Raw genomic sequence first — 25801 nt, forward strand, 5'->3', positions numbered from 1 at the left:
ATTATTGGTTAAGTGCCTGACACATTCTTTAATGTGCTATGAATCAGTTTCACCTAATCCTTTTCTTTGTCTTGATCCCAGCGTTAGAGAAGTTAATTCGCTGATGCATTTCAGTGTAGGACATCCTGCCATAAAGATTGAAGTTCAGTCTAGCAAATTCGTGTCTGGCCCTCTTAGGTAGATTGTATTATGAAATTTTGTCATCTTTCTACGACTTGCTTCTCAAAATCTATTTTTCCAAAACAAAGCCAGCACCCATTCTAATGATCAAATAGTAGCACTAGTTAATTCTTTCAATATGAACATGGTTGAGGTTTGCCTCAATAGCTCAATGATTCCAGCTAGTTACTATCACAACCGGTCTCATAGTTATACATTTAGGCAGTTTTGATATCAGAACACCCATTTGTGGCTTGCCCAAAAGTTTGCCTTCAATGTGGAAAAGACCTATAGATTTATATGCAGGAGAATGTTAGAAATAAAATTTAAGTGCAAGTGAAATGTCCTAAATTGATTAGAATCCAAGTGAGAATTATACAAGTGCAAAAGGTTCATACATAGGAACACATCTTCAGTAAGTTCGTCGTTGGTACATCTTCGTTTGAAAAATCGACACATGTATTATTATTTTTTATTTTACACTCTCTCTAATTTATATTCGTTCGCTGCACCGAAAAAACGGTGCTACCGATGCACATTAGAAAATTCCTATATATAGACTCATTTTCTTAAGTTTTTGGTTGAAACGTGGTATCAAATCCACTTATCGTGGTCTATGGATTAGGAGATATCCCTTGCAAGGATTTTATTTAATATAATAATAGTATTGAAGTTTGAATTTATAGCCTCATATAAATTATTTAAATTTCTTACCACTAAATCAATTCTAGTGATATTCCTGGCAAGAATTTTAAGCCCTGTACCATTCTTAAAGATGAATACATAATTTTGGATTTTAAGAAAATTATCATACTTGATCTAAAAATCTTGCTAGATTTTAAATATTAGGGTCATTTCACAACTCTTAATAAGACAAGCTTCTTTTGGAGCATTTTTTTTTAATTAACTATGTTTGTATATATATGACGAATGCGCAGGGGATTAAAGATAGTTGTTCAAAAATAACACTTAATTTTGCCAAGTGTTCACACTTTAAAAAACACTTGATCGAATATGCGATATTTGAATATAACTTCGTTTAATTAAAATCAAATAACATTGAATCATTGTGGTGAATACATATTTTACTTATATAAGACCTTTCATGAGTACAAATGTCACTGACTTTGTCGACTAATAATTAGTGTATGGTAAGAAAATAACAAGCAAATACAATTCTTCAATCGTTTGGAGTTTGAAAATATATGTCATTTTGCTACCTAATATGCGTAAGCCTTACGTTTTCTACGAATGCGAAGGGTATCAGAATTTTTGAACTTTTGATTTTTTTTTTTTCTATTGATTTTCTACATATTCATTTTCATTTGTAGCTCTATAGTGGTTTGAGAAAAAACCGGAATAAATATTGTGTTTGGTTTTTTCATCCTTTACCTTTTAAATTCTGCATATTTTGTTTGATTTTCTACATATTCATTTTTATTTGTAGGTCACTTACATGAATTATTGTTCCACCTTATAAGGTCCATGCTGTAGTATCTTGTTTTGTTCTACACCTTTCTCATTTGTCTCATCATTGTAATATATAATAGGATGACTTCGTTAACAGACCATACTGTGCATAATTACCAAGCAGATGCGAGGATTCTTCCAGCTTAATTATTAATCTCAAGTTCAAATTTTAAGTAGTCAAGTTGTCAGCTCGAATCGGATAATCAATAAAACTGTGAAAAAATAAAATAAAAATAAAGATAAATAAACAAATAATTGTGGCATACTATACGTTTAACGAAGACTTAGAAATATGACGTATCATTAAATGTTTACCATCACGAATCAAACTCATAAATCTTCTTGTTAACACTGTTTTTTGTGTTGTTATTGATAAATGCCTTCTTGATCCAAATACTCTATTTTCCTCCATGTTTCTTCCAGTTGGGCTTCGAGATTACAGCATCACTTCCAGTTGGCTATATTGGGTCTTCGGCCGACATTAAAAATTATTTTTGGGCCTTTTGTCTGCTCTCATCTCCACCAATTCCATGAAGAATTTAATATTTTGAACATCTATCGTTATTATCATGTTTCAAACAACATTTATCAAAATGTGTTATTTTTGTGCGTGTGATACTGTGATATGAGACATTCCCACCTTCGTAACCCATTAGTAAAAAGGAATTACGTTCAGAACTAATGCTAATTATTATAAAAAGTTGTTTGTATTAATGTTTTCGAACGAGGTGACATTTTTTTTTCTACCAACAAAGATAGAGTGTGTTTGTAAACATAATTTTGGATGATCGTAATTTATAAAATTAAGTAATTAATGATTGAATATCTTTATTTTAAAAAATAGAAATATTGTTATAGAAAAGATGATGTTAATATGTACCTTGAAACACATTTTAAAAACAGAACAGAAACTAACCAAAGTTGTGGTTTCAAAATGGATCCAAAGTAAAGATCCGTAATATAATTGATGTATTGTTGGCATTTGGCAAAATTATTATAATTTGAAGTTTGGAAATAAATATTGGGAAGAACATGTTCACCCAAGGAAGCATTGACAATCAGTAATTTGTTAATATATATTATTTTTTCATTAGAAAAAGAGGAGGATCAAATTTTTGAAACCTCGTAGGAGGAATCTATGACGCTGCTTCACATCCATACTTAGGTAGTCTTTCTCTTCCTTCCATATGCTCTGTCTGTCACTGTTTCCTCCCTTCAACCAAAAGCGGAAACTTTGCTCCAGAAACATCACCTTCCCTTTATAACACATTTCAACATCTCTTCTTTCTCTGACTTCACTCTATCCCAATCTCAATCTCAATCTCATAACATTCATCCATTTCCTCACTTGTTTCTCTTTCTCTCTCTTGTTTTGTTTCGTAGTTTCAGCAATGGAGGCTTAGGGTTCCTGCTTCTGCTTTTTGAGGTGATGGGTTTGATCCTGTTTCCTTTCTTTTGTATTCCTCCTTGGCTTCACTTGGGTGGGGCTTTTTTATTTTATTTTATTTTTTTTAAAGAAAAAAGGGTGGGGGGTTGAGTATGCTGATTTTAGTGTTATTTTTAAGGAAAGTGTGAAGTAGACTCTTGGTTGGTGCTGTATAGAATTGATTGCAATTCCAGGACTTCTATTTCAGTTTCTTTTGACTTCTAGTTCTAGTTCTTGTCGGTATTGGAAAATAGGCAGTGGGATTTTATCATGGATTTTTCAATTCCTTTATGGCATTTTTCTCTGCATAAATGCCCATTCATGTTTCCATTACTACACTTCAACTTTTAGATGAATATATGTTAGGCTATTCATCAAAAGAGGTTTTTTTTTTTGTTTTTTTATTAATAAATTTATGTTTGGTTATTTGATTTTGTTTAACATCTAATTACATGTAATTGATGGTCAGTTGTATATAAATCTTGCAGATTTTGATGTAGTTCTGTGTTTTCTGAAGCATTGATCTTTGCTGTGATGGGGAAAGGAAGAAGTCCTGGGAAATGGATCAGGAACTTACTCTCGGGGAAGAAATCATCATCAAAGTCTAATTCATCAAAGAAGAATGTTATTTTAGTAAGTATTTTGGTGGTTGACATCCATTTGTGTTTACCATTTGTTTTAATTATTGTCTCTGTTATAAAAGAAACTATGGAAGGCAGAAAATCTCACTATTGGCTGTGAGTATTTAGACTTTTGAAATATGCAAGTTGTAATTGTTATTTGTATTTGTGCATAAAGAAACCTTCAAGTGACAAGGATGTGCTGGGGTCTTCTGAGATATCCGTGTCTGATCCAAATGTGGATTCTTTGCTGATATCCGCGCCAATTTGTGGAGCTAATGCAACTATAGGAGTGCTTTCAGAAAAGGAAGTGGTTAGTAGGTCATCACATGATAGGGTTATTCTTTCAACTGGAGATGAAGAGGCTCATGCACCAGCTGTTGCTAATGTTGGATCTCAAGAAGATCTTGAGCAACTCAGGCTTACAGAAGCAGCTATAAAAGTTCAGGCGGCTTGTAGAGGCCATCAGGTAATCACTCCTTTATGATTATACAATTCTGTTAAACTAGCTGATATGTCTTAGTTTATTTGAAAGACATCATGGGCATTCCATATATGAATGCATTGGAAATGTTTACACTGTACAGATACCGATGCAACAGCTGTTATTACTGTTTTATTCAGTTGTAGAAAAAGAGGAAAATATAGGTATTTAATCTATAGTTATTGTCTGTCCAGTGTTTTATTAATGCATTGTTATTTGAGATTCTCTCATGTCATGGTATATTTGATCAAGAATTGCTGTACTCATTGATTATCAATTTGTGTAAGCTATCATGTGCAAGTTTCCAAAGGATTGATTCTTCATCTAGAAGTTTCTTTTTATATAAGATTAGTGAATGCTTAAACTGATTCCTGCATAACTTCATTGAAGGCTCGTCGAACATTTCAAACAGTCAAAGGTATCGTACAACTGCAAGCTTTTATTCGTGGCCACTTGATTAGAAGACAAGCTGTTTCTGCTTTATACTGTGTTAAGGGAATAGTTAAATTTCAAGCATTGGCTCGTGGTTACAATGTTAGGCGTTCTGATATTGGGCTCGCAGTCCTGAAAATTCGTAAGGTAAAAGTTCATGAACTAATTTAATCAATGCAATGATCTGCCTATTATTCATTCTCCCTGACTTTCTGGATGGCAATGTTGGAGGTTTATCATTTAACCGGTGTCAAAAGTTGTTTTCCATCATACAATTGACATGTTCTAGTGATTTATAGAACATATTCCATGGCATGGATGAAATGGTGCATGTCGTCTATTGTGTTCCCCCTGCCCTTCTATTGCTTCACTAACTGCTTCTTCAATATATTTTTGTCAGGATACTCAAAGTTCAAATTCTATTGAGGTAGTTACATCTACTCAGGCAGAGAAGCTGTCAGAAAGTGTGTTTGTTCACAAGGTAGGAACTGCTAATGTAATGCTTATATAGAGGATAAATAGATTCTTTTAGGTACTTCTAATGTCCAAAATATAACTTATTTCATTCAATTCAATTATAACTATAAGATATTAATATCAGCTAATAATTTTACTGTCCATGGAAGTTTTCTTCCTCTGATTATGTGTGAGCTTAGTGCTCTTTACTTGACCTATGCAGAGCTATTTTTTAGGATACCTGTAGTTGTACTTATTGCCTTAAAAGAGGATAAAATTGTCTCAACTTTTGGGCTCCTGATTTTGTCTCTTGTTATATGTCCTATGGGATTGATGTGTTCAACTTGTTTTGGTTATATTTCTAGGTTCATATCTTTTTTGACACCACATTTTATATTCACTGTATGCTTAAACTGAAGTTTCTCCTTCATGTAATATCCAATGTATTCTCAAACTGCCTGTCTTATCCATGCATTGTGGAAAATGACATTAATGTGCACCGATAGTTCCGGCATTTGTTAATGTTGAATGACAAGTTGTTTTTTGGTGTCTGAACCAGTGAATCCCATGCCATGAGTGTTGATTGTAAGTTCATAACTCTTAGCATTTTTTGGTCAATTACCTGTTTTACTTCACAGACCCTTTTAAGGTTTATGAATATGAACGGTATAACAAAGGTTGTGAACAAATGGTGTGTTTTCTTTTATTGTTCCCTTTTAGCTCTTATTTTTTTGAAACTAAGTTGTCTCGTAATATAATTTTGATTTTGATTAAAACTCGTTGCATACTTTATCCATTTCAGCTTCTGGCTTCATCGTCCTATGCAGTTCCTCTATCTCTCACTTGTGATCCCGTAGAACCTAATTTGGCTTGGAAATGGCTTGACCTCTGGTCAAGGTCACACTTTTGGGCACCACTTCCTGAACTGAAGAAGAAACTTGACTCAGTGCCTGATGAGAAAAGTGGCAGTTACCAAACAGTTGAAAGGGGACAAGTTAAAAGAAATACTCGGAAATCTCCTGCTGTGAAAGCTGACGATGGCTCAATTTCAGGTTCTAACAAATATAAACAGCGTCCAAAAAAGGACTCAAACCACCCATTGCTTTCAGCTCAGGAACAACCACAAAAGGAAATCGAGAAAACTAGTCTTAAAAAAACTCGCATGCAAAATGTTTCAGACAGATGTGAGGATGTTAATGAGAAAAGAAAACATAGCAATAGAAAAATTTCAGATCATACTATCACTGATGTTTCAGAGCAGGTCCCCAGTGCCTCTTCAGAGAAAATGAAAGATTTAACGGTGCATAAGTCAAAAGGGTCTGATCCTGAGAAAGATCTTGGACAGCAAGCAAAAGGGGAGAATGATAATGAGCCACATAATGATCCTATTGCTGTCTTGCAGACTAGTGTGGAGAATGGAAGAGATGAAAGAATTCAAGGAGTCAGTAAGGACTTGAACGGTGGTGACAATTGTATCAGCAACAATTGCCAAAGAAGGGCTTCACTACCTGCTAATTTTAATGATCAGGATAATGAGTTACATAACACACCAAGAGTGCCCAGTTATATGGCTCCTACTGAATCTGCCAAAGCTAAGCTTAAAGGACAAGGTTCCCCAAGATTTGCTACTGATTTGGTTGACAAAAACAGTATAACCAGGCGGCATTCACTTTCATCTTCGCTTAATGGAAGGTCAGGTTCATTTTCCCCAAGAGCAGAAAGACTCATAACCATGAGCAGCAGAGGAGTTATAAGGACTGATAGATCTCTGTCATCTTCAAGGGATGGGACTGGTAAGCTTTTTTGATTTTGCACTTTTTTTTATCAAAATAGTGTAGTAAGGTCTGGAGCTCTCTTTACTAACTTAGCTCAAATTTCCACAAAATCTCATAAATTCTTACAAATCACAATAAAAATGCATTTTATTTAAAAGGCATAAATGATTCACTTACATCAAAATAATATTAACATCGTTTTTATCCCAAACTAGTTGAGATAAGAAGTCTTACACTTATTCTTGACCATTGATCCACTTATATCCAATGATTCACATAACTAAAAATTAGAACCAATACATATCCAATGATCCACTTATATCCAAGATTGAGAGTGTAACATACATACATACATGGTTCCCTTAAAATTGGTAATATCTGGCTAATTTCAGTAAAAGCGCTGAAATCCATGTTAAATCAAGCATAAGATGTGAGGATTTCACACACATGAAATATTAGTGTACTCTTGATTGTTATTTTAGTGTTTCCATTCATCACTGTGTTCTATGGATATCAATTTCAGAGAAGTTGACCCAACCTCAGTGGAGAAGGTGATTTTGCATAATTTCATCTTCAAGGGATGGGACTGGTAAGCTTTTATGATTTTGCACTTTTTATGATAAAAATAGTGTAGTACGGTCTGGATCTCTCTTTACTAACTTGGCTCAAATTTCCACAAAATCTTATAAATTCCTACAAATCACAATAAAAATGCATTTTATTCAATAGGCATAAATGATTCACTTACATCAATATAATATTAACGTCACTTTTATCCCAAAACTAATTTGGGTATTTTATATATATGAAATAAATGATTCACTTTAAATTGGTAATATCTGGCGTGAATTTCATTAAAAGCACTCAAATCCATGTTCAATCAAGCATTAAGATGTGAGGATTTTACACACCAAATATTAGTGTGCTCTTGATTGTTATTTAAGGTTTAGTGTTTCCATTCATAACTGTGCTCTATGGATATTATCAATTTCAGAGAAGTTGATCCAACCTCAGTGGAGAAGGTGATTTTGCATAATCTCTCAGAACAAGGATACTTCAAGGAGGTAAAAAGTAAAAGAGTAAAAAAATATGCAGACTTACATTACAGCCTTTCTTTACTCATCATCATCATTATGATTTGTGGTCATAGATACAGAAGAAGGTTTTTTTTTTTTAATTGTGATCAGAATCTGGTATCAAATTTCTTTTAGTAGGAGAACTTTGTTGGGTATATATTTACTGATCTAAGCTTATGTACTGGTTTTTTAATCCTCTGTGATGTATTGTTCAAACAATTGTTTCAAGGAGTGTCATATTTTCAGAATTTGAGAAAGGTTAATGTTATGGAATGTAATGTTCTGTCACCAGAGGTAAAATCTAAATACGGAGTTAGACCAAGCTTATCGAAGCAGAGTTTGATTCCACACCTGAAGAATTATCAGGAGGGCAGTGCAATTCTTATGAGCATTCAAAAGAATTTAAAGTGACTTTGCATTACCTATTAACTAAATATGGCCACGTCACGCGCACTTATAGTGATCTAGGCAAGTTGCATTTACTGAGAATTTTGGTGTTAAAAATAATATGAACTTCTGTATAGGGGGATAATTGGCTCTTAATCGTGGAGCATAACAAACATTTATGGGATTCCCACATAGGTTCTCAAGAGTAAAGTAACAAATGTATTTAGACATGATAAATCTTAAATAAAAGAAGCAACTCATCTAGACTTTATTGTATCTAGATATATCATTATATTTGCTTACTTAAAAGACCTTTACATATCTGCCACCAAGCACGCTGATTAATTGGTAAGAGATTGTTTTGAATTTTGATAGGAAGATTTTTGTTGCTGTCTTGAATTGAACTAATCAAATTATCAATAAATCGATGTATAATATCAAAAGAAAAAAAATCCTTACGTCTCCCTATAATTAGTGTGTCAAAATGAGCTTAATTTGATGGGCCAACTCGAGTAGAAAAAATGTGAGTTGGATTATTAAAGTTTTAAAAAAATAATTTGGCCAAACTTGAATTAGTCGGTTTAGGCTGGCTTGGAAATAATTATTATAAACATTAAAATTTTCTTTTTTAAGTTCACCTTTTATTTCTTTTATAAACCCAATTAATCTGGCTTGAATTCTCTTAAGCCATATAAAAAGTGATTCTCCCATAAATTGTAATTACAAAAATAAATAAAATAGAGCGAATTGACACTCTTAACCGCAATCAAGCCACTGCATTTTTCAGATGATGTGTTATAGTAATTAAAAATAGACATGTGGTATCCTATAAACAAGAAGATGAAAGAAGCCCCAGTTAACAACGAAAGTGCCTGTGCGAGGTCAGAGGTGCATAAGTACGTGATTCTGTGCTCCCGTGTTCTACCCAACCTTTGATGTCATTGAGTCGTGATTGAACTGCAATCTAAATTCAGATACCTAGCTAGTTTCTTTTCTTTATCATCTTCTTAGAAGTAGCTATGTGCATTTTATTTGAAAGGGGTCTTTTATTTATTTATTTTTTGGGATTAATGTTTATTTTTTAAAGGACATAAAATCATGTTATTTTAATTAAAATTTTTGTGTTTTATGGTGAGAGAAAAAAAAAACCATGATGGGAGAAAGTGAGAAATTTTTTTAATTTAACTATTAAATAAATAATAATTATTATAATTAAAATAACTATGTTTTAAAAGGACAAATATTTTTTTGGTAAAAGTAATTGAGAGAAAAAATATGTTACAATATATATATATATTACTCTAATATCATCCATCACGGTGGGTTACTCAACTAGTACCATGCCACCTCCACCCATGGGATGAATGATCACCTAATAGGTCTATGTGCACATTGCTTACGCACCTGAGTAGTAGTCAAATTCCTTCAACAAGTTTACTTTATCCCTGTGTTACAAAAGTGAGTTTACTTAATTTCAAGGGTTTACTCAAGTAGTAATATGAGTCTTGTGGACAATTTAAATTGTCAAAATAGGCAGCGGTTTGAATTATTAAACCACTAGACTCGAGATTCATTTTATACTTGTATGTATGGGTCATTTTTCCCGCTAGATCATGGGAATACCGGAAACCTAACTCGTCCCAAAAAGGATAATTAGGATCATAGTACCCCCCCCCCCCAAAAAAAAAAAAATGAGTTGTATACTTTACTAAAAAATGTTTCCTTAGTTTAAAAAAAAAAAGTCAAATGACTGCGGATGAGTATCTTAATAAGTTTTTGTCACTAACTCTTTCAGTTGGGTTGGAATAAAATAAAAACACAACCGCGTATCTAAATATTATTGAGACGTTAAAATCGTAACTTTATTCTATAAGCTTACATGGCTGGTGGACCTTTTTTTTTTCTCTGAGTGCCTCATAAAGCCAGCCCTACTTGAATTTTGACGGCATAGCTGCATGTTGTCATTCACTGCATAGACTAGTACTACATGTATGATTGCTAGATGACTATATCTTATAGCTTGTGATTTGTTGCATCTTGATTTTCAATTAAAATGTGTAACGGAAGGTCAATAACGTACTCAATTGCTCATCATTGGGAAAAGTTTCGTTTGATGTTTTTCCTTTTCCAAAAATCATTCACCATTCCCATCTGCACCGGCAAACTAGATAACTTTCTACCACTCATGCAGCACGCGCGGCAAGCATGCAGAGATAAAAACCAAGTTACCAGGAATCCCTTTGCAAAGCTTTGATTTAAGAAAAGCATTAAGAGAGAAAAACATTGGATAATGGTGCAAAATGAAATACATGACAATATTATTAGGTGGTGTTTGGTTGGGAGCTTTTCAGCGGATATCTATCTTTCTCAAGTATGGCTTTTAGAAACACCATGTTTGTTTCAACGTTTTTCACCAAAAACCCATCTATCCAATTTGTCTGTATTTATGAGAAACATAGATATCCGCACTGTTTAGAAACCCAATTTGAAGGTGGGATTTTTCGAAAAACCGGTTATCTGGCTTTTAATGCACTGTTGATTTCATAAAGTTACCTAATTTTCCCAGTAAAGTTTTTTCCCACCAAACAACTTTTTTTTTTACATTTTTCTACCTATCTCACTTTATCTATCTTTCCAATCATTTCTCTATCTATCTCATTTCCCTACTATTCCAAAAAAATTTCCTAAACCAAACGCCCCCTTAGGGGTGAGCATGGTTCGACTCAAACATGTTTTCTTCTTGAACCGAACTGAATCGAATGAGATTAAATTGGTTTGGTTTAAAGAACCAAATTAAATATACTTTGCTTAAAATTGGTTCAGAAAAATACAATTCGATTCGGTTATTTTACATACTACATGGCATGACATGCACTTGAGAAATTGTACATTGTAACCTTGAAAGCTAATCATAATTACTAATTGTAGCGAAGTATATATATATTTAGTGCCTGCAGTTTCTTTTTTCTCTTTTCGTTTTTGTGCACATTCCTTTTGACATATTATTCAATCATGATATCTGAACACACTACCAAGTTGCTGTAAGCAACCCCACAATTTATTAGCTTACCAGTTGTGGAAGATGCCCCAAAAGAAAAGTGTGGTCCAGCTTATTGTTGCATTTTGCCCTGGCTGAGTTGGGGAAGCTAGACTTTATAGTGGCCCCTGGAATTCTGAAGCTTTTTAGTGTGTGTGTATATATACCAGATTCTTTTAAAAGAAAGGGGTTATTCTTTTGTTAGAAAAAAGAAGCTGAAAATGATAGGAAAGGGTGGAAAAAAAAAGTGAGAAAGATGTTGACTTTGGCCACTGGCCTTATCTTGTCCATCATCCACATTGTCCACCTTCTAGTCCAGGTTCACTATGTATAACTATATTATATTTCGTATAAATGCAACCACAGCATAATATAACTGATTGAAGCCGTCACGTATAGTATAGTATATTTAATATGTGAAGCTTTCGTCATAGTACCAATCTTCCAACCACCAAGCAAAGATCAGAAATATAGGCATCTGGTGTTCCCTAGAGTTCCCTTTAACATTTCATTAAGGACTCAATTTCTCTTCCTTCTTATTGAAGTGTTTGGGGGAACTCCCGGAATCACTGGTGAATAATGGTCATGTGTCAAGGTTTGGAACGTATACATGTTATTTTCTACTTTAATTTATCTTTTGCTGATTAAAGTCCTTCTGCTGACAAATTAATATTGATATGAAGCTGAAATCAAGGTTTGTTTTAGAGTCCCTGCACTAAATCTTTGATGAAGGAACTAATTGGTTATGGTGTAATATATTTTTGAAAAGCAAATAAAATATTGTTTGTTTTTCTTTCCTTCTGGTTTATGTTGCCATATCTATATTTTAAGAAATCTCAGTAGTTTTGACCGATATGAAGTAAAGGAAAATAAAGAATCTCTGAGATTGCACAAGAAAGGAAGCTAGCTTAATTATAGAGGTTGCATATATGTTTCAAATTGGTTGCTTTGTTAGCTAAGTAATCCGCTGGATGGTGTTAAATGAAAAAAAATAGGGTGAATAAAAATCATATAGTAGAAACTGTTTCCGTCCCATCTCTTGTTTTATATAAATGAGAAAAATAAAATTAGAGAAAATTTCCCACGATATTTTAAGATGACATGTTGAGATAGATATATAATTGTGTAATCTGGAAATTATTTCTCTCCATCATATATATCTTTGTTTTTTTGTTTTTTTTTTTTTGGGGGGGGGGGGGAATTATTGTGGATAAGAGCAACATTATTATTATTATTATTTCATTCCTCTCACCCTCTCTAAACAGGCTCATAGAATGCTAAGGAACTCATTAGATTGAAAGAAGTTTCACAAAATATTAAGGGACTGATGAGCATGGATACAAACTTTATCATTTGGTTGTTACAACTTAAGAGTTCTGTTAAGCGAATTAAGTAGTCACAACTAAAGAAATTTTCCAAATAGTATGACTGAAAATTATTGAAACACAAGGGGTTTACTTGCTAAGGAAGGTTGTGGAAGAAAAAGTGAAGGGACTAAAAAAGCGTGGTATCGTGAGTGAAAAATAGTATGACTGAAAATTATTGTGTTTGCTCTCTTGGTATTGCATTTTCATTTTGGTTTCACACCAAATTAGTAATGGGAAGTTTACAATGGATGAAATGTAAATATCAATTGTTTCAGGAATGACATGTCACCATTAACTTTGTATGAATTGTTGATATATTCTCGGAAGGTCATGCGATATGATGATAAGATCCAAATCCTAGTCGCTTCACTTTCATTCCTTTCTCTTTGATGTATCTTATCAAAGAATCAATAATGATTCACTCTTTATTTAAACTCTCGCCTGTTATAGGTTAATGATTCGCCGCTGATATTAAATTTGAAAAATGTTGACATGGAATGTCTACATTTAACTATGAAAACCAAATTTTGATGACCAAAAAAAGCGTTAATAGTAAAGCATTGCTATCGTTGAAAATATTCTCTATTGCGATAGTGCTTAATTATTTCAGCAATAATGCTTATAAGAATACTCTAGTTAATGACTAGATTTTTATTTTTTGTTTTCAAGTATCTCTCATCCGTTAGGTGAAAGATCAAATTTAACCGTATACAAGTCATTAGGAGTGTGTTAATGATGAAAGACTTGGCTAGTTTGCATTATATTATAAGTTTGAACCTATCCTCTTTTTCCTTTTCCAAAAATACTGGTAAGACATAAACAGTTCATACGAAAGTTTTCATTGCTAGATAACAATTTTAATCTGTTAGTGTGCATAAATCCAAGCTTTTATATTTACCCAAAAAATTCTTAACAGCTAGCTAGCATAAATCTATTATACATGCTGATTCAAATATGTTACTATGTAAAGCAACGTGATTGTAAGTTAGTAGGAATGAGCTAGTGACAATTTTAATCTATCAGGGTGCACAAATCCAGCTTTTGACATCATATTATATAAGATAATGTAGTATATAATATAATATCATTCGTGTTTGGTAACGCACAGTATAATATTTGATAAGATAAAAATAAATTTTTGAACTTTAATAAAAAATTTATATAATTCTTCCATATATATCATATAATATTAATTTTTATAAAAATCTATAGATCAGTGTGTCCAAAAAATATATTAATTTTTATAAAATTAAAAATCTCCAATATTTTAAAAATTTATATATTGAATTTTTGTTTTATTTTAATATATTAATATTAAAATAGTATATTAATTATTGAGAATTTCACTGGTCAACGATGTTAATACATTAACCTCTTATCTGGCATAATCTCACCCACTTAGACCTGATTAAGTTATACATCAATTTGATCTATTAATGAATTTTGCAATATAAACTTATACTATACGATGATCACACTAAACAGCTAAAAATATCATAATGTATAATATAAGTTTATACTATCAGGCCATATATATCACACAAAATAGGGCTTAGCATAGTTTATAGAAGATCTTGTATATATATGGCAAAATGATTTCTGCAGCTGCTGTACCTACAGCAAGCAAGGATACACGTCCGAATCTTAGGATACGGCAACAGATCTTGAGTTTTTTTTTTTTTAAGAAGCCGTGGGGCCCACTTTTCTGTGTCAGTTGTAGATGACACTATCTACGGCTGCTGCAGAAATGTTAAGCCTTATATATATATATATATATATATATATATATATATATAGGGGCAGGATATTCTTACACCGGTGTAAGAGTTAGAAGTCTTACACTCGATCTTGACCATTGATCCACTTGTATCCAATGGCTCACATTATTAAAAAATTAGAGCCCTTAGATATAAGTGGGATCAACGGACAAGATTGAGAGTGTAACTTACACTGGTGTAAAATGATCCTGACCCATATATATATATATATATATATATATATATATATATATATATATACCCCGAAAACTACGTCGTTTTGATTAATGAAGGGTGTTTCTATAATTTTAGGTGAATTAATAAAGTGTGTTTCAGCAATTTTTTTATTTTTTTATCATATGCATTTTACTGAAACACCCTTCATTAATTCACCTAAAATTACAGAAACACTCTTTATTAATCAAAACGACGTAGATTTTGGGTAGCTGTAGAAATATTTACCTTTATATATATGAGGCATGTTATATTTACAAACTTTTTTGTTTACAAACTACACTATGTTCTCCCGGGAGAACACTAGTTACACTATGTTTTCCCGGGAGAACATAGTGTAATTTGTAAAAAAAATTCAAAAAAATTTGTAAACGGATCATTTCCCTATATATATATGCCAACTTTTGAATAGGCAATAGAGAGAAAGACTCCAGCATTTGTTCCCTCATTTACTGCGATTCTTCTCTGACTTTGTGATGGCCTAATAAGGTACGCACAATCGTAACTTTGATTTCATATTGTTTCAGTATTTTATAATCATGTACATGATCCACGATTTATAAATTTTTAACATTTATGTTATCTCACTTCAATTTCTGCATCTCATCTTCTTCTTCTTTTCTTTTTTTATGCAATGGTGGGACCTACTCATTTTTTCTCTATAACATAAGATAACTATATATCTTATGTAAAAGGAGAGTAATAAAATCATATATATATATATATATATATATATATATATATATATGTGTGGCAAAAGTATTTCTATAGCAACTTTAGATAAGCTTATCTACAGCTGCCATTTTTAACTATATTCTTCCTGAAGAATATAGTTATAACGTTAAAGTTGCTCTTTTTTTTCTCTCTTCATTTACTTTTCAGAACTTTATTGTTAACGTGCAAAGAGAGAAAAGAGCAACTTTAACGTTATAACTATATTCTCCCGGAAGAATATAGTTAAAAATGACAGCTGTAGATAAACTTATCTAAAGTTGCTGTAGAAATGTTTACCCCTATATATATATATATATATATATATATATATATATATATATATATATATATATATATATATATATATGTATATATATAAAAGCAATGTGGTTTTACATCAAGTATCTTTGTCCTTTGCCACCAACGTTTCTTCATCCTGCAATTGTGAGAAACCAAAGCTACATCTAAACGAGAGCAACTACATACATGATACAGAACTTTGTTACATACATATTATTTGGCATAACAAATTATACAGGGCCGATATGCAAACGAAAAAGGGGAGGAATCTAATTCCATACGGACTTCTTTTTCTTTTGCAAATTATGGTCAGTTTATTGAATTTAGGCTTTGATTTGGGATCAGTTAACTGGGATTTAGATCAGGAATTAGCAGCAAACTGAACTCCTTGCTTTTGTTCAAGTAAAGATTTTGCTTAAAGTTACAACATCTTTGAACAACCTCTGCTTTCTAAAACCCCCACCACTCTTCCTACCGCCCTCTACTTTCAACATCATCTCTTGCAAAGAAGAAAAGAAAAAAGAAAAGAAACCAAAAAATCAAAGTTGGCGTTGGAAATGAATCAAAGCATACGAACAAGCTGAAGGAAAAAAGTCTAGGTCTCCAAATCCAATCCATGAGAACCCTCATTTTCAAAATTCAAAATTGAAACTCCAAAGCCAAAAAAGAATCGCTGATCAAAGTCAAAGTGTTTCAAACAGGAAAGTAAAAGCCGAAATCAGAAAGCACAAAGCTCTGCAACAGAACCCCTCAACTTTTTAAAAATTTTAATGTTCCTTTTTTAAATTTTCAATTTTTTTTTATTTAAAAAAAAAAAAAATAGAGCAAGAGAAGTATTGAAGAAGCTTTTGCTTAGAGGGTGACACCTATAAAACCTTTTCGAAAACTACCTCTCAATTGTATATATTACATGGAAAAGCGTTACTCACTTTCGTTTTAAAAGATATAAAGTTATTTTAAATGAAAAAAACAGATAAATTATGAGGGAAAAAAAGTGGAAAAAAAATGTTTGAATCTCATTTTTTTTGTAAAAATAAAGTAGAACAAGTTATATCATTTAAAAGAAGATTTTCTCAGTTATTCAACACAACTTAAACCTATTTTCCAGAAGAGTTGCTTGGAAGGTGAAAATCAAAAATCCAAAAACCAAACTCGAAGCGCAGAAAAAAAAACCTTATATACATATCATATATCAGTATATCCCCAAGACAATGTCAGTTGACACCCAGAGTTCCCCCAAACACTTCAGTGATGCTTTGGGAACACTCAAACACAATGAAGTGATCAGAGGAACTCTAGGGGATACCTGACTTTCCACATTCGTATTGCTTTCTGTGCTTCAATGATGAATCTATAGAGATCAAATCTACCATATATATAGAAAAATTAACCGAGAAACCTTCTTCTTATCATGCTCTAGTACCGCATGGGAGGTGGACCACTTGCTAGAACTGAAAAACATCGATGTTGATATAGCTATAGCTGAACCTGGTCAGTGTCTAGGGTCAGATGAAGGATTGAGAATAGTTTACTGTCAGGTCACTGGCCCCAAGTTCTCCACCCTTCTCTATCGCCAAATATTCTACATGCTCATGCATGTAGGTGTAACGACGTTTAGAAGGTAGTTGTTTCATGCTAATTGCACAGCTTTAGAAATTAAATCTAGTTCACATCAGAATATCAAATGTGTATTTGAAATCTCATTTGAGCCGGTGTTTTGGGTTGAAACTACATTAATGATTTTATATATCTCAACACGCTCCCTCACACGAGAGGTCACTGGCTTGAAGGGTGGACAATGCACAGGCCCACCTACCTATGCGAACAAAGAAATTCCACTTGAAAGAAAGTGGGGGGCAGCGAGGATCGAACCCGGGACACGAGGCTCTGATACCATGTGAAGAACCAATTCAACCCAAAAGCTTAAGCTGGTAGGTGAGGGCTTTTTTAATGGTTTTATATATCTCAACACGCCCCCTCACACGATAGCCCACTGCGCTTGAAGTGTGGACGATGCACAGGCCCACCTACTTGTACGAAGAAAAAAATTCCACTAGAAAGAAAGTGGGGGGCGACGAGGATCAAACTCGGTACACCGAGGCTCTAATACTAGAAAGACTTTTGTTTGGACCATATATTTAGAGGAAAAGTGTTTATCTTTTTAAATGACACAACTTATATCCTTTCACTCTCACAAAGAAGTGGGACCCACACCTTTATTTTTTTTGTCAAGTATCTCTCCTCCTTTATCTATCTCTTTCTCTCTTAAAATGACACAACTTTACATTCTTTAAAACGACACACATTTTTCCCTATATTTATACAGCAAAAAGTGTATATATAGTTATTGGGAAATAAAAATGTCATGTTATATGACAATTTTTTTTGTATATATTTAAAAGTGTGTGGGACCCACTCCAATATTTTTTCTTTTTATACAGTGGGACCCATAATGTTTATGTGTCTATGATATATCACAAGAAGTGTCATGCAATATTATATTCATAAAATTCATAGTTATTATAAAATACATTGTGGATAGTAACCTTTTTTATTTTATTATAAATATCACTAAAAGCATAAATTGTAATAAAATGAAGGGTAATATAATTGATGTTATAATGAATAAAAAAATCATATTTATTATTTGTTATAATGAATACTTTAGTTTTAAAAAATAATTGATGTTCTTATTGTGCTAATTATTAATTTGTACATAAATTAGTAACAATTTATCGTAATAAAATTACAATGAGGGATATATATAGTCAACAAAAAAAGGGAATATATGACTAGATTGCACTGTCTCTCAACTTTGCAAAATCGCTTTTAGCTAGCTAAAGAAATACTTTTGGTTGCAAGGATATAGATGGTCCTTTGAATGGCATATTCCATAGATGATATAAAGCGCAAACCAAAATTAAAATCGAAAATCAGGAGAAGAAAGAAAAGGAAAGAGAAAGAGAATTTTAGCTACGAAACCGCACAATGCTATGTTGGTTCCTTTCCTTTCACCAAAATAGCATTTTGACTTTGACCATAAAATTGTTTACTGCAGCCATTATATCGTCTAGGTTCATGGTGAATGTGGTTCCCGCGGAATTTTCTCTGACGCAATTTGTATAGCTAGAAGGAACTTATCGACTTAAAGAAAGGCAAGATCTATACGTCTAGTTCGATCCTTATGCATTTATTAAGCAGTGTGACTATTTCTCGTTAAATGCTGCACAAAGCCCAATGTTATTTTTGTGGGGCTTAAGAAACTCTAGTCTCCACTTTTTATATTTTAGAATCTTCCTTTCTTTCTATATAGGCTTGTGTTATATGAGAGGTCAGGATTAGACAATTGTGAGACAATTTTGAGAGAGCATCTCTGTGAAGAAGTTTGAGTGTTAAACCCCCTTAAGAAAGTTTGAGTGAATACCACCATTGAATGTAAGGTTTGAGTGTACCACAATTAATGGTAAAGTTTGATATATTGTACACATTATTCTCATAGTGGAAGTTTGATTCCGAACTAGTGTCTTGTGGATTTTTTACTTCTTCACATCGGAGAAGGTTTTTCCACGTTAAACATCGACTGTGTTTTTCTCTGTCTATCTCCTCTGTGTTTTTAATGTCCGCTGCACTGGCCAACCTGGAGATTTAGGCCGACCTCTGATTGTGACTGTCAAGCTCCGAGCTCGACGTTTGACTAGTGACACACTTCCGAGCCGAGTTGAGGGAATTGAGTTCACAATAGTGGTATTAGAACCCGAGTTCGAGGGGTTCTAACGAGACTAGATGGAGATCGGTGGCGTAGCCTATGATGGCGACATGTTCAAACTGACCACTAACAACTTTACTTAATGGAGACCGATGATGGAAGACCATGTGTACTGCAAGGACATGCATGAGCCTATCGTCTATAAAGATATGCCTGAAGGCAACACCGAAAAAAAGTGAAAAATCCTAAATCGTAAGGCGGTGGCCATGATCAGAAAATATATTGACAAAAGCCTCTTTAAGCACGTGTCTAAGTTCAAGAACAAGTTATGGACGAAGCTGGAGTCCATGATTCAGAAGAAGACTCCTAGGAACAAAACACACTTGGTTTGCCGACTTGTGAAACTGGAGTACAAGAACAACATGAGCATGATTGAACACCTCAACACTTGGTTTGCACACGTATCTTATATCCTCGTGAGTAAATGACCCTTATGTCATGTTGGGCCATTGCCAGAAAATCATGTGTCTAACGACTCTAACAGAGTCGTTATTCATAGGAATCCTAAGAAGGAACCACTTCTTTTTCTCCATCCTTTTCGTTTTCTATATAAGAAATCTCTCCATACGGAAGAAGGGAGCTTCAAATCTCTAGATCACTTTCTCATTACTATGCCTCTCCTTTTTCTATAATCTTTCATCTTTTGTTCTGTTCTTTATGGCTCTCTAATTTTCTTGTGTTAGGGTTAGATAGAACTCAATTGGATCATCATGTGATTTGATTTATCTTTTTCAATACAATATGTCCTTTCAATATTGAGTTAATTATTATATGAGTAATGCTTTCGTGAGTTTCCCTCTTGTGGATTGATTTTAGATTATGTATGACAATATGAACTATATATGATAATTTCATCATATTTTTGTATGATTCTAGGAATATTCATATGAAAATACGCAATCTTGATAATTCTTTGTTAATAATACTTAAGCCTTTTTAACAGATGCTAAGATATTAGGTTTCTTAAAATGGAATAAAGGGTTAGGATACCAAGAAATAGAGTTTTAATCAATTGTGTTGAATTGATTGGTGATATTGAAAGGAGAATGGAGTGTGAATTTAAATTAAGTTACACAAGCGAAAATTAGGGCAAGTAGTACCCTAATCGCTTGTGATTGATAACTCTTCGCATTCTTAATATTATTCTTGTTGCATTTTTTATTCTTATTTTAAATTAATTTATTTTAGGTTTCTTTTATATTAATTACTTTTATTTATTATTTGCATACCCAATCTTATTTAAATTCATCCAACTTAAGTGAAATATGAATTAGTGATTGAAATATTACTCCTTATGGGAATGATACTCTATCTCATTACTTTATTATTTGTACGACCGGTACACATGAGCAAATCAAAAATCAATACTTTATTAAAATAAACGCATTAAAGTGAGATATGTTGATCAAACACAACTCCAATGAATCCATTCCAAGCTCCACGCCTATAAATATAGTGTGAGCAAAATGTCAGGCTCCTCACCTGAAAAATATAATCATAAGAATGTCAAATTCAATTCCCTGCCTTACAGTGTTTACTTTTCTTATGAAAATACCAATCATAGACGTATCATAATTTCATAAATCAAATCATCAATGTTGCAATATTTTCAAGTATTCATACTCAAAATTATGAACAATTCACAAAATCCATAATATACTTTCATAGAATTTTTCAATACCTTCTAGATAAATATATTTATCAAATATCATTATAACCAATATAAATGTTATAAAAGCATTAAACAAAGAAAACTATCTAACTTCGTTTTACATTACCTCATCCCATTAAAATGGTTAAGTGAATAACACTGCAACTTTTATTCATAAAGTCATCGTATAACAAAATGAAAATTAAAATATTTATAATATAATTTAAAATAAGTTTGGACTATGTATTGTTCCTACTATTCGCTCACCCAAATATTGAGCCAAATTAGATGTCTAAGACTATGAATTGGTTTGAAGATTTTGAATAAATGTTTACTTGCTAAGCACCTTTTTTTCAATCTCCTAGTGTGTCTTTCTTCTTCTATATTTATATTTCTCTCTATTCTCACCATTTTCTTCTCACTTTCTTCAATTATTAAAACTTCATCTATATATAGACATTCTTCCTTAAAACAAAGAGACATTGATACTACTGCCACCTTTGGATTCTTTTTACTTATTATTGTTTTTAATCTTTTCCGTAATTTTCATTGATGTTGCTTGATTATTATTTTCACAACTAATCACCTTGTCACTAACATTTGATATTTTCCAATTGTGTTTCTTTATCTTGAACTGTATTTCCTTCATAATATTTGCTGAGATGGCCAGAGTGGCTTTGCAAGAGCGGTTCTTGAGTGGCATGGAATCGAAAATCGCTTTGGAATGTTCGAGAAACCCGTCCTGCCAATAGACAGTGAGCACGGAGTTCCAGGTGACGATGTCTTTTGTGGGCATTTTGTCAAACAGTTGGTGAGCAGCGACGACATTACCAGATCGTGAGAGAGAAGTGATATTGAGGTTTGCGCGATACATATCGGGAGTGGGGAAAAAGATGGCGAACAAAAGGAGGTTTGCACGATATATGAGGATGAGCTTGTGTTTAGTGAAACTATGTAGGCACCAGATCTGAGAATTGAGAGAGAAAGAGATAGAGTGAATGAGAAGAGAGAGAATTGTCCAAACTTTCTTAATTTTCATCCCTCTTGGGCTACTTAGAACTCCTCAGTTTACAATGTAATTTCTTTCCCACTATTTTCTTAATACAGAACCAAAAGACTAAAATCACTTAGCGTTTGATACGAGAGATATTTTTTTTACAGGAAAAAAAAGATTTCTGAAAATATGAAAGAAAATTTTTTTGCTGGATAAGTTATAAAAAGATGTTTGGTAGGCTAAAATTTTGTTGAAAATATTAAGTTAATTTTACAAATACTATGTTATTTGTAAAATATTGATGAGAATCTTGAGATAAATGACAAAATTATCCTTATTTTTCAATTTTGAAATGATAAAATTGACATCAAAAAATTTGAAATTGCTGTCCCCTATCTCCAGTATGAAATTTGAAATTGACATCAATTATCCTTCTTCTTCTTCTTAATTGACATCAATTATCCTCCTCCTTCTTCTTCTTCTTCTTCTTCTTCTTCTTATTATTATTATTATTATTGTTCCATAATGAAAAAACCTGACAACATCAATTGAGCTTTTTCCCTTCAACGTGCCTGCAACACTTTTTTGTTCAGATGTATGAAGAGTTGCAAGTGATTTCTCCGCTTGTTTCTACTCGAGAGCTCTACTTCCTGCGTTACTGTTAGCAAATCGAGCAAGGCAGGGGAAGACAAAGAAAGAACAAGATCTGAGTGGGTCGAAGACGAAGACAAGATGCTCATTTTTGTCTCCAAATTTTAGTACAAGAATCCGAGATGCTGGAAAAAAAAAACCGTGGTGGGAAGGGGTTTATTTTTTAGCAATGAGTAGTTAGAAATTAAAATGATTGAGAATTTTTTTACCAGAATTATTTTAACAAAAACTCATAACAAATGGGAATACAATTTCTCTCCCACACTTCCCCAGCATTTTCCCCAAAAATCTGGTACCAAACTCCCCCTTAACGTAAACTTAAATTGACTATTGGAAATAGTTTATAAGTAAGTGGGTCTCTGATGGACTTAAGTCACCATAAATTATTATAATTGCAGACGTTTCAGTTTTAAAGTTTTTTATGGATTTTAATAATTGCAGACGTTTCAGTTTGCATGATTTTATGTTTTGTTTATGGTTATTTCAGTAAGTAGGGCTTCTTATGGAATAGCTCTTGCACTTTCTTTTTGGTCTATGCGGCAGCATTTTTTTTTCCAAAGTGGATCCCTATATTTTTTTTTCTCTTTTCAGAGCGGATGAAACTCATTTTTTCTTTTTCTCTCTCTTCTTCATGTATGGCCCCACTCAGTGGCAGACCCAGAAAAATTAAATCATGTCCGCACATTTAGTACAGGGGTTCGAGGGCAGCGTCCCTGAAATTTTTTTTGATATAACTTTCACATGGAGGAGTTGACTTATCAATGCAGGAAAAACATATAGGGTGAATAACAATTTTAGGCAGATAGAAACATAAATTAGTAAAAAATAATGTATAAATTAAGGGGAAAATGTGAGTCATTTTAAAGGATATAAAGTTGTGTCATTTAAAGTGAGAGAAAGAGATAGATAATGGGGAGAGAGTGGACAAAAAAAAAATAAAGGTGTGAGTCCCACCTTTTTGTGAGAGTGAAATGACACAAGTTGTGTCATTTAAAAGGACAAATTTTTTTTCATAAATTAAATGTTACCAGTGAAGCTATGTCCAATGATTGTTGAGTTGAGCGATTGAAGTGTGCAAATCCAAAAAATCAAGTCATCATATCTCTTCAGGTACTACCTGAAAAATAGTATTCTGCCATAAGAATTATTGACATTAATTAATCTCAACACAAAAAATATATTTAACATGTACATTACAAAATTAATAGTGACTTAATATAAATATTGAACCAAGAGATAAATAAGGACTTGCAACAAAGAAAAAGAAGAAGAAAAAAAAATTAAAATCAAATTTTTATGTTCGTAATGCGGACATTTGCGCAGACTAGCGTCCGCCACTGGCCCCACTATCTAGAGTCTAGACAGAAATTGAAGGTAGTAATAACTCTTACAATTAGATTGCAAACAATGAAAGAATTAGAATCATAATCATATAAAGGTGAATCAATAATAATAAAGGAAGAGAGAAAAAATATTAAAATAGGTAGTTACAAAATCATAACCATTGATTTACCTTTGTATGGTTGTGATCTTCACATATAATTATATAATATATTTTTTTTCACATTAGATGATCCATTCCGAATATATATATACCTGCAGCTGTTTTGGTGCAGAAGGTAAATCTGCGTGCGTCTATTGTACAATAATAATAACCAATTGTGAAATGGAAAATTCAGATGAACCGAGGAGGTTAGTTGAATACGTGAATTCCCCCCAACACTTTCAAATAATATTAGCCAAGAGTTGGTTGAAGTGAATGAAGTGACTATGGTTTGGGAATGAAGTGAATTTGGTTCATTTTTGGTATGCGGTGTTGGTTGAACCCAAGAGTTCCCCCAAACACTTCATTGAAGGACTGTTTTTTCTAGTTGGTTAGCCCCTCCTGTGAAGCGTTCAGAGGAACTCCAAGAAACAGCCAACAGATAATCCCTTACACATGCTTCACTAGTTGTCTTGGTTAGACAAAGGCTCATCAACTGTTCTTATTTATAGTGGAGAATTTTATGCTCATAGAACAAAATAAATGTGAATTTTTTGTGGGCATGGAGAAATCTACGTAATGAAGTTTCTTTCATCCTCTGAACCTAGTCAGGATGTTCGCCAAGAAGTGGAGACTAAAGAGGTGCCTGTTATAGTCAGCGATGGAGTGGGCTCAACCCTAGTAAAGTGATTCAAAACATATATAAAAAAAAAAGAAGCCAACATAAGAACCTTTCTTTCCCTTTTCATTGGAATGAATCAATCCCAAAAAAATGGATCCCCTCAGATAATATCTTCAGATTTAGTGCTTTTGATATTATTGTTCGACTTTAATATTTTCACTCTGAAGATGGAAAGGGATATGTTATGTTTATTTTGTATGTGGACTTCTTTAATGTTGGCATGCAAGTAGCTAGTTCCAAGTGAATAAGATTAATATTTAGATTCTAACAGTTGCCATGTATTTTTATATGAATTTCCGTACGTTGTATAAGTTTAAATTAGTTTATAATCATTCTGATATAGCAATTTCTATTTTTTTATGCTTTTATTTTGTTACTGCTTTCATTCATAAAATATTTAGTGTCACATATGTTATCATGTATATTTTTTTCATATGTTAATCTATTGACTATTGTGGCATAATGATTAAATATAATATATTTAATTTGTAAATTAAAAGAGCAGATAATTGAAACGTACGTACAATCGAACCGGTTTGTAATCCAAGTTGCTCGCGTGGATTTGTCCGAGTATTGTAAATTCCCTTCTTCGAATCACTGTCTAATCCATATAGAGGCAGCTCTCGCAGAAATCAAATTATCTCTAATTTTTCATTATTCATATTTGGATCCTTGGAAAGACGTACTTTTTGAGGTTAGATACGAAACCTTTGCTCGCGAATATTTAGTGGGGTTTAGTCACACCCTATCTTCAGTTTAATATATACTCCATGCACGTTTCAATGAGGAACTAGTTCAATTCCATGGCCATTCTCTGAGAGGAAAGGTAGTTATTTGGAGTGGTTGAGTGAGTACACTTTATAGGTTTAAAAAAAAGTTA

At 32.7% G+C, this 25801-nt stretch overlaps 1 protein-coding gene across 3 annotated transcripts; it reads left to right on the forward strand.

The window, feature by feature from the left end:
- The first annotated feature begins 2738 nt into the window (after positions 1–2738).
- On the forward strand, positions 2739–8126 carry LOC133285561 (protein IQ-DOMAIN 29-like). 3 transcript variants are annotated; one of them, XM_061482812.1, is made up of 8 exons: positions 2739–2794; positions 3573–3688; positions 3854–4144; positions 4550–4738; positions 4992–5072; positions 5850–6840; positions 7346–7411; positions 7817–8126. In XM_061482812.1, the coding sequence occupies exons 2-7, from the start codon at positions 3590–3592 to the stop codon at positions 7375–7377; spliced, it is 1683 nt and encodes a 560-aa protein (XP_061338796.1). In that variant the 5' UTR covers positions 2739–2794; positions 3573–3589; the 3' UTR covers positions 7378–7411; positions 7817–8126. The 3 variants fall into 3 exon arrangements, with proteins under 3 accessions (XP_061338796.1, XP_061338795.1, XP_061338797.1); XM_061482811.1 differs by having other exon boundaries at positions 2774–3055; positions 3544–3688; XM_061482813.1 differs by lacking the exon at positions 7346–7411 and having other exon boundaries at positions 2774–3055; positions 3544–3688.
- Positions 8127–25801: the final 17675 nt, after the last annotated feature.

This window comes from Gastrolobium bilobum, unplaced genomic scaffold, assembly GCF_033153095.1.
Source record: "Gastrolobium bilobum isolate Gb01-03AN ecotype WA unplaced genomic scaffold, APGP_CSIRO_Gbil_v1 utg12463, whole genome shotgun sequence".
Classification (NCBI taxonomy): domain Eukaryota; kingdom Viridiplantae; phylum Streptophyta; class Magnoliopsida; order Fabales; family Fabaceae; genus Gastrolobium; species Gastrolobium bilobum.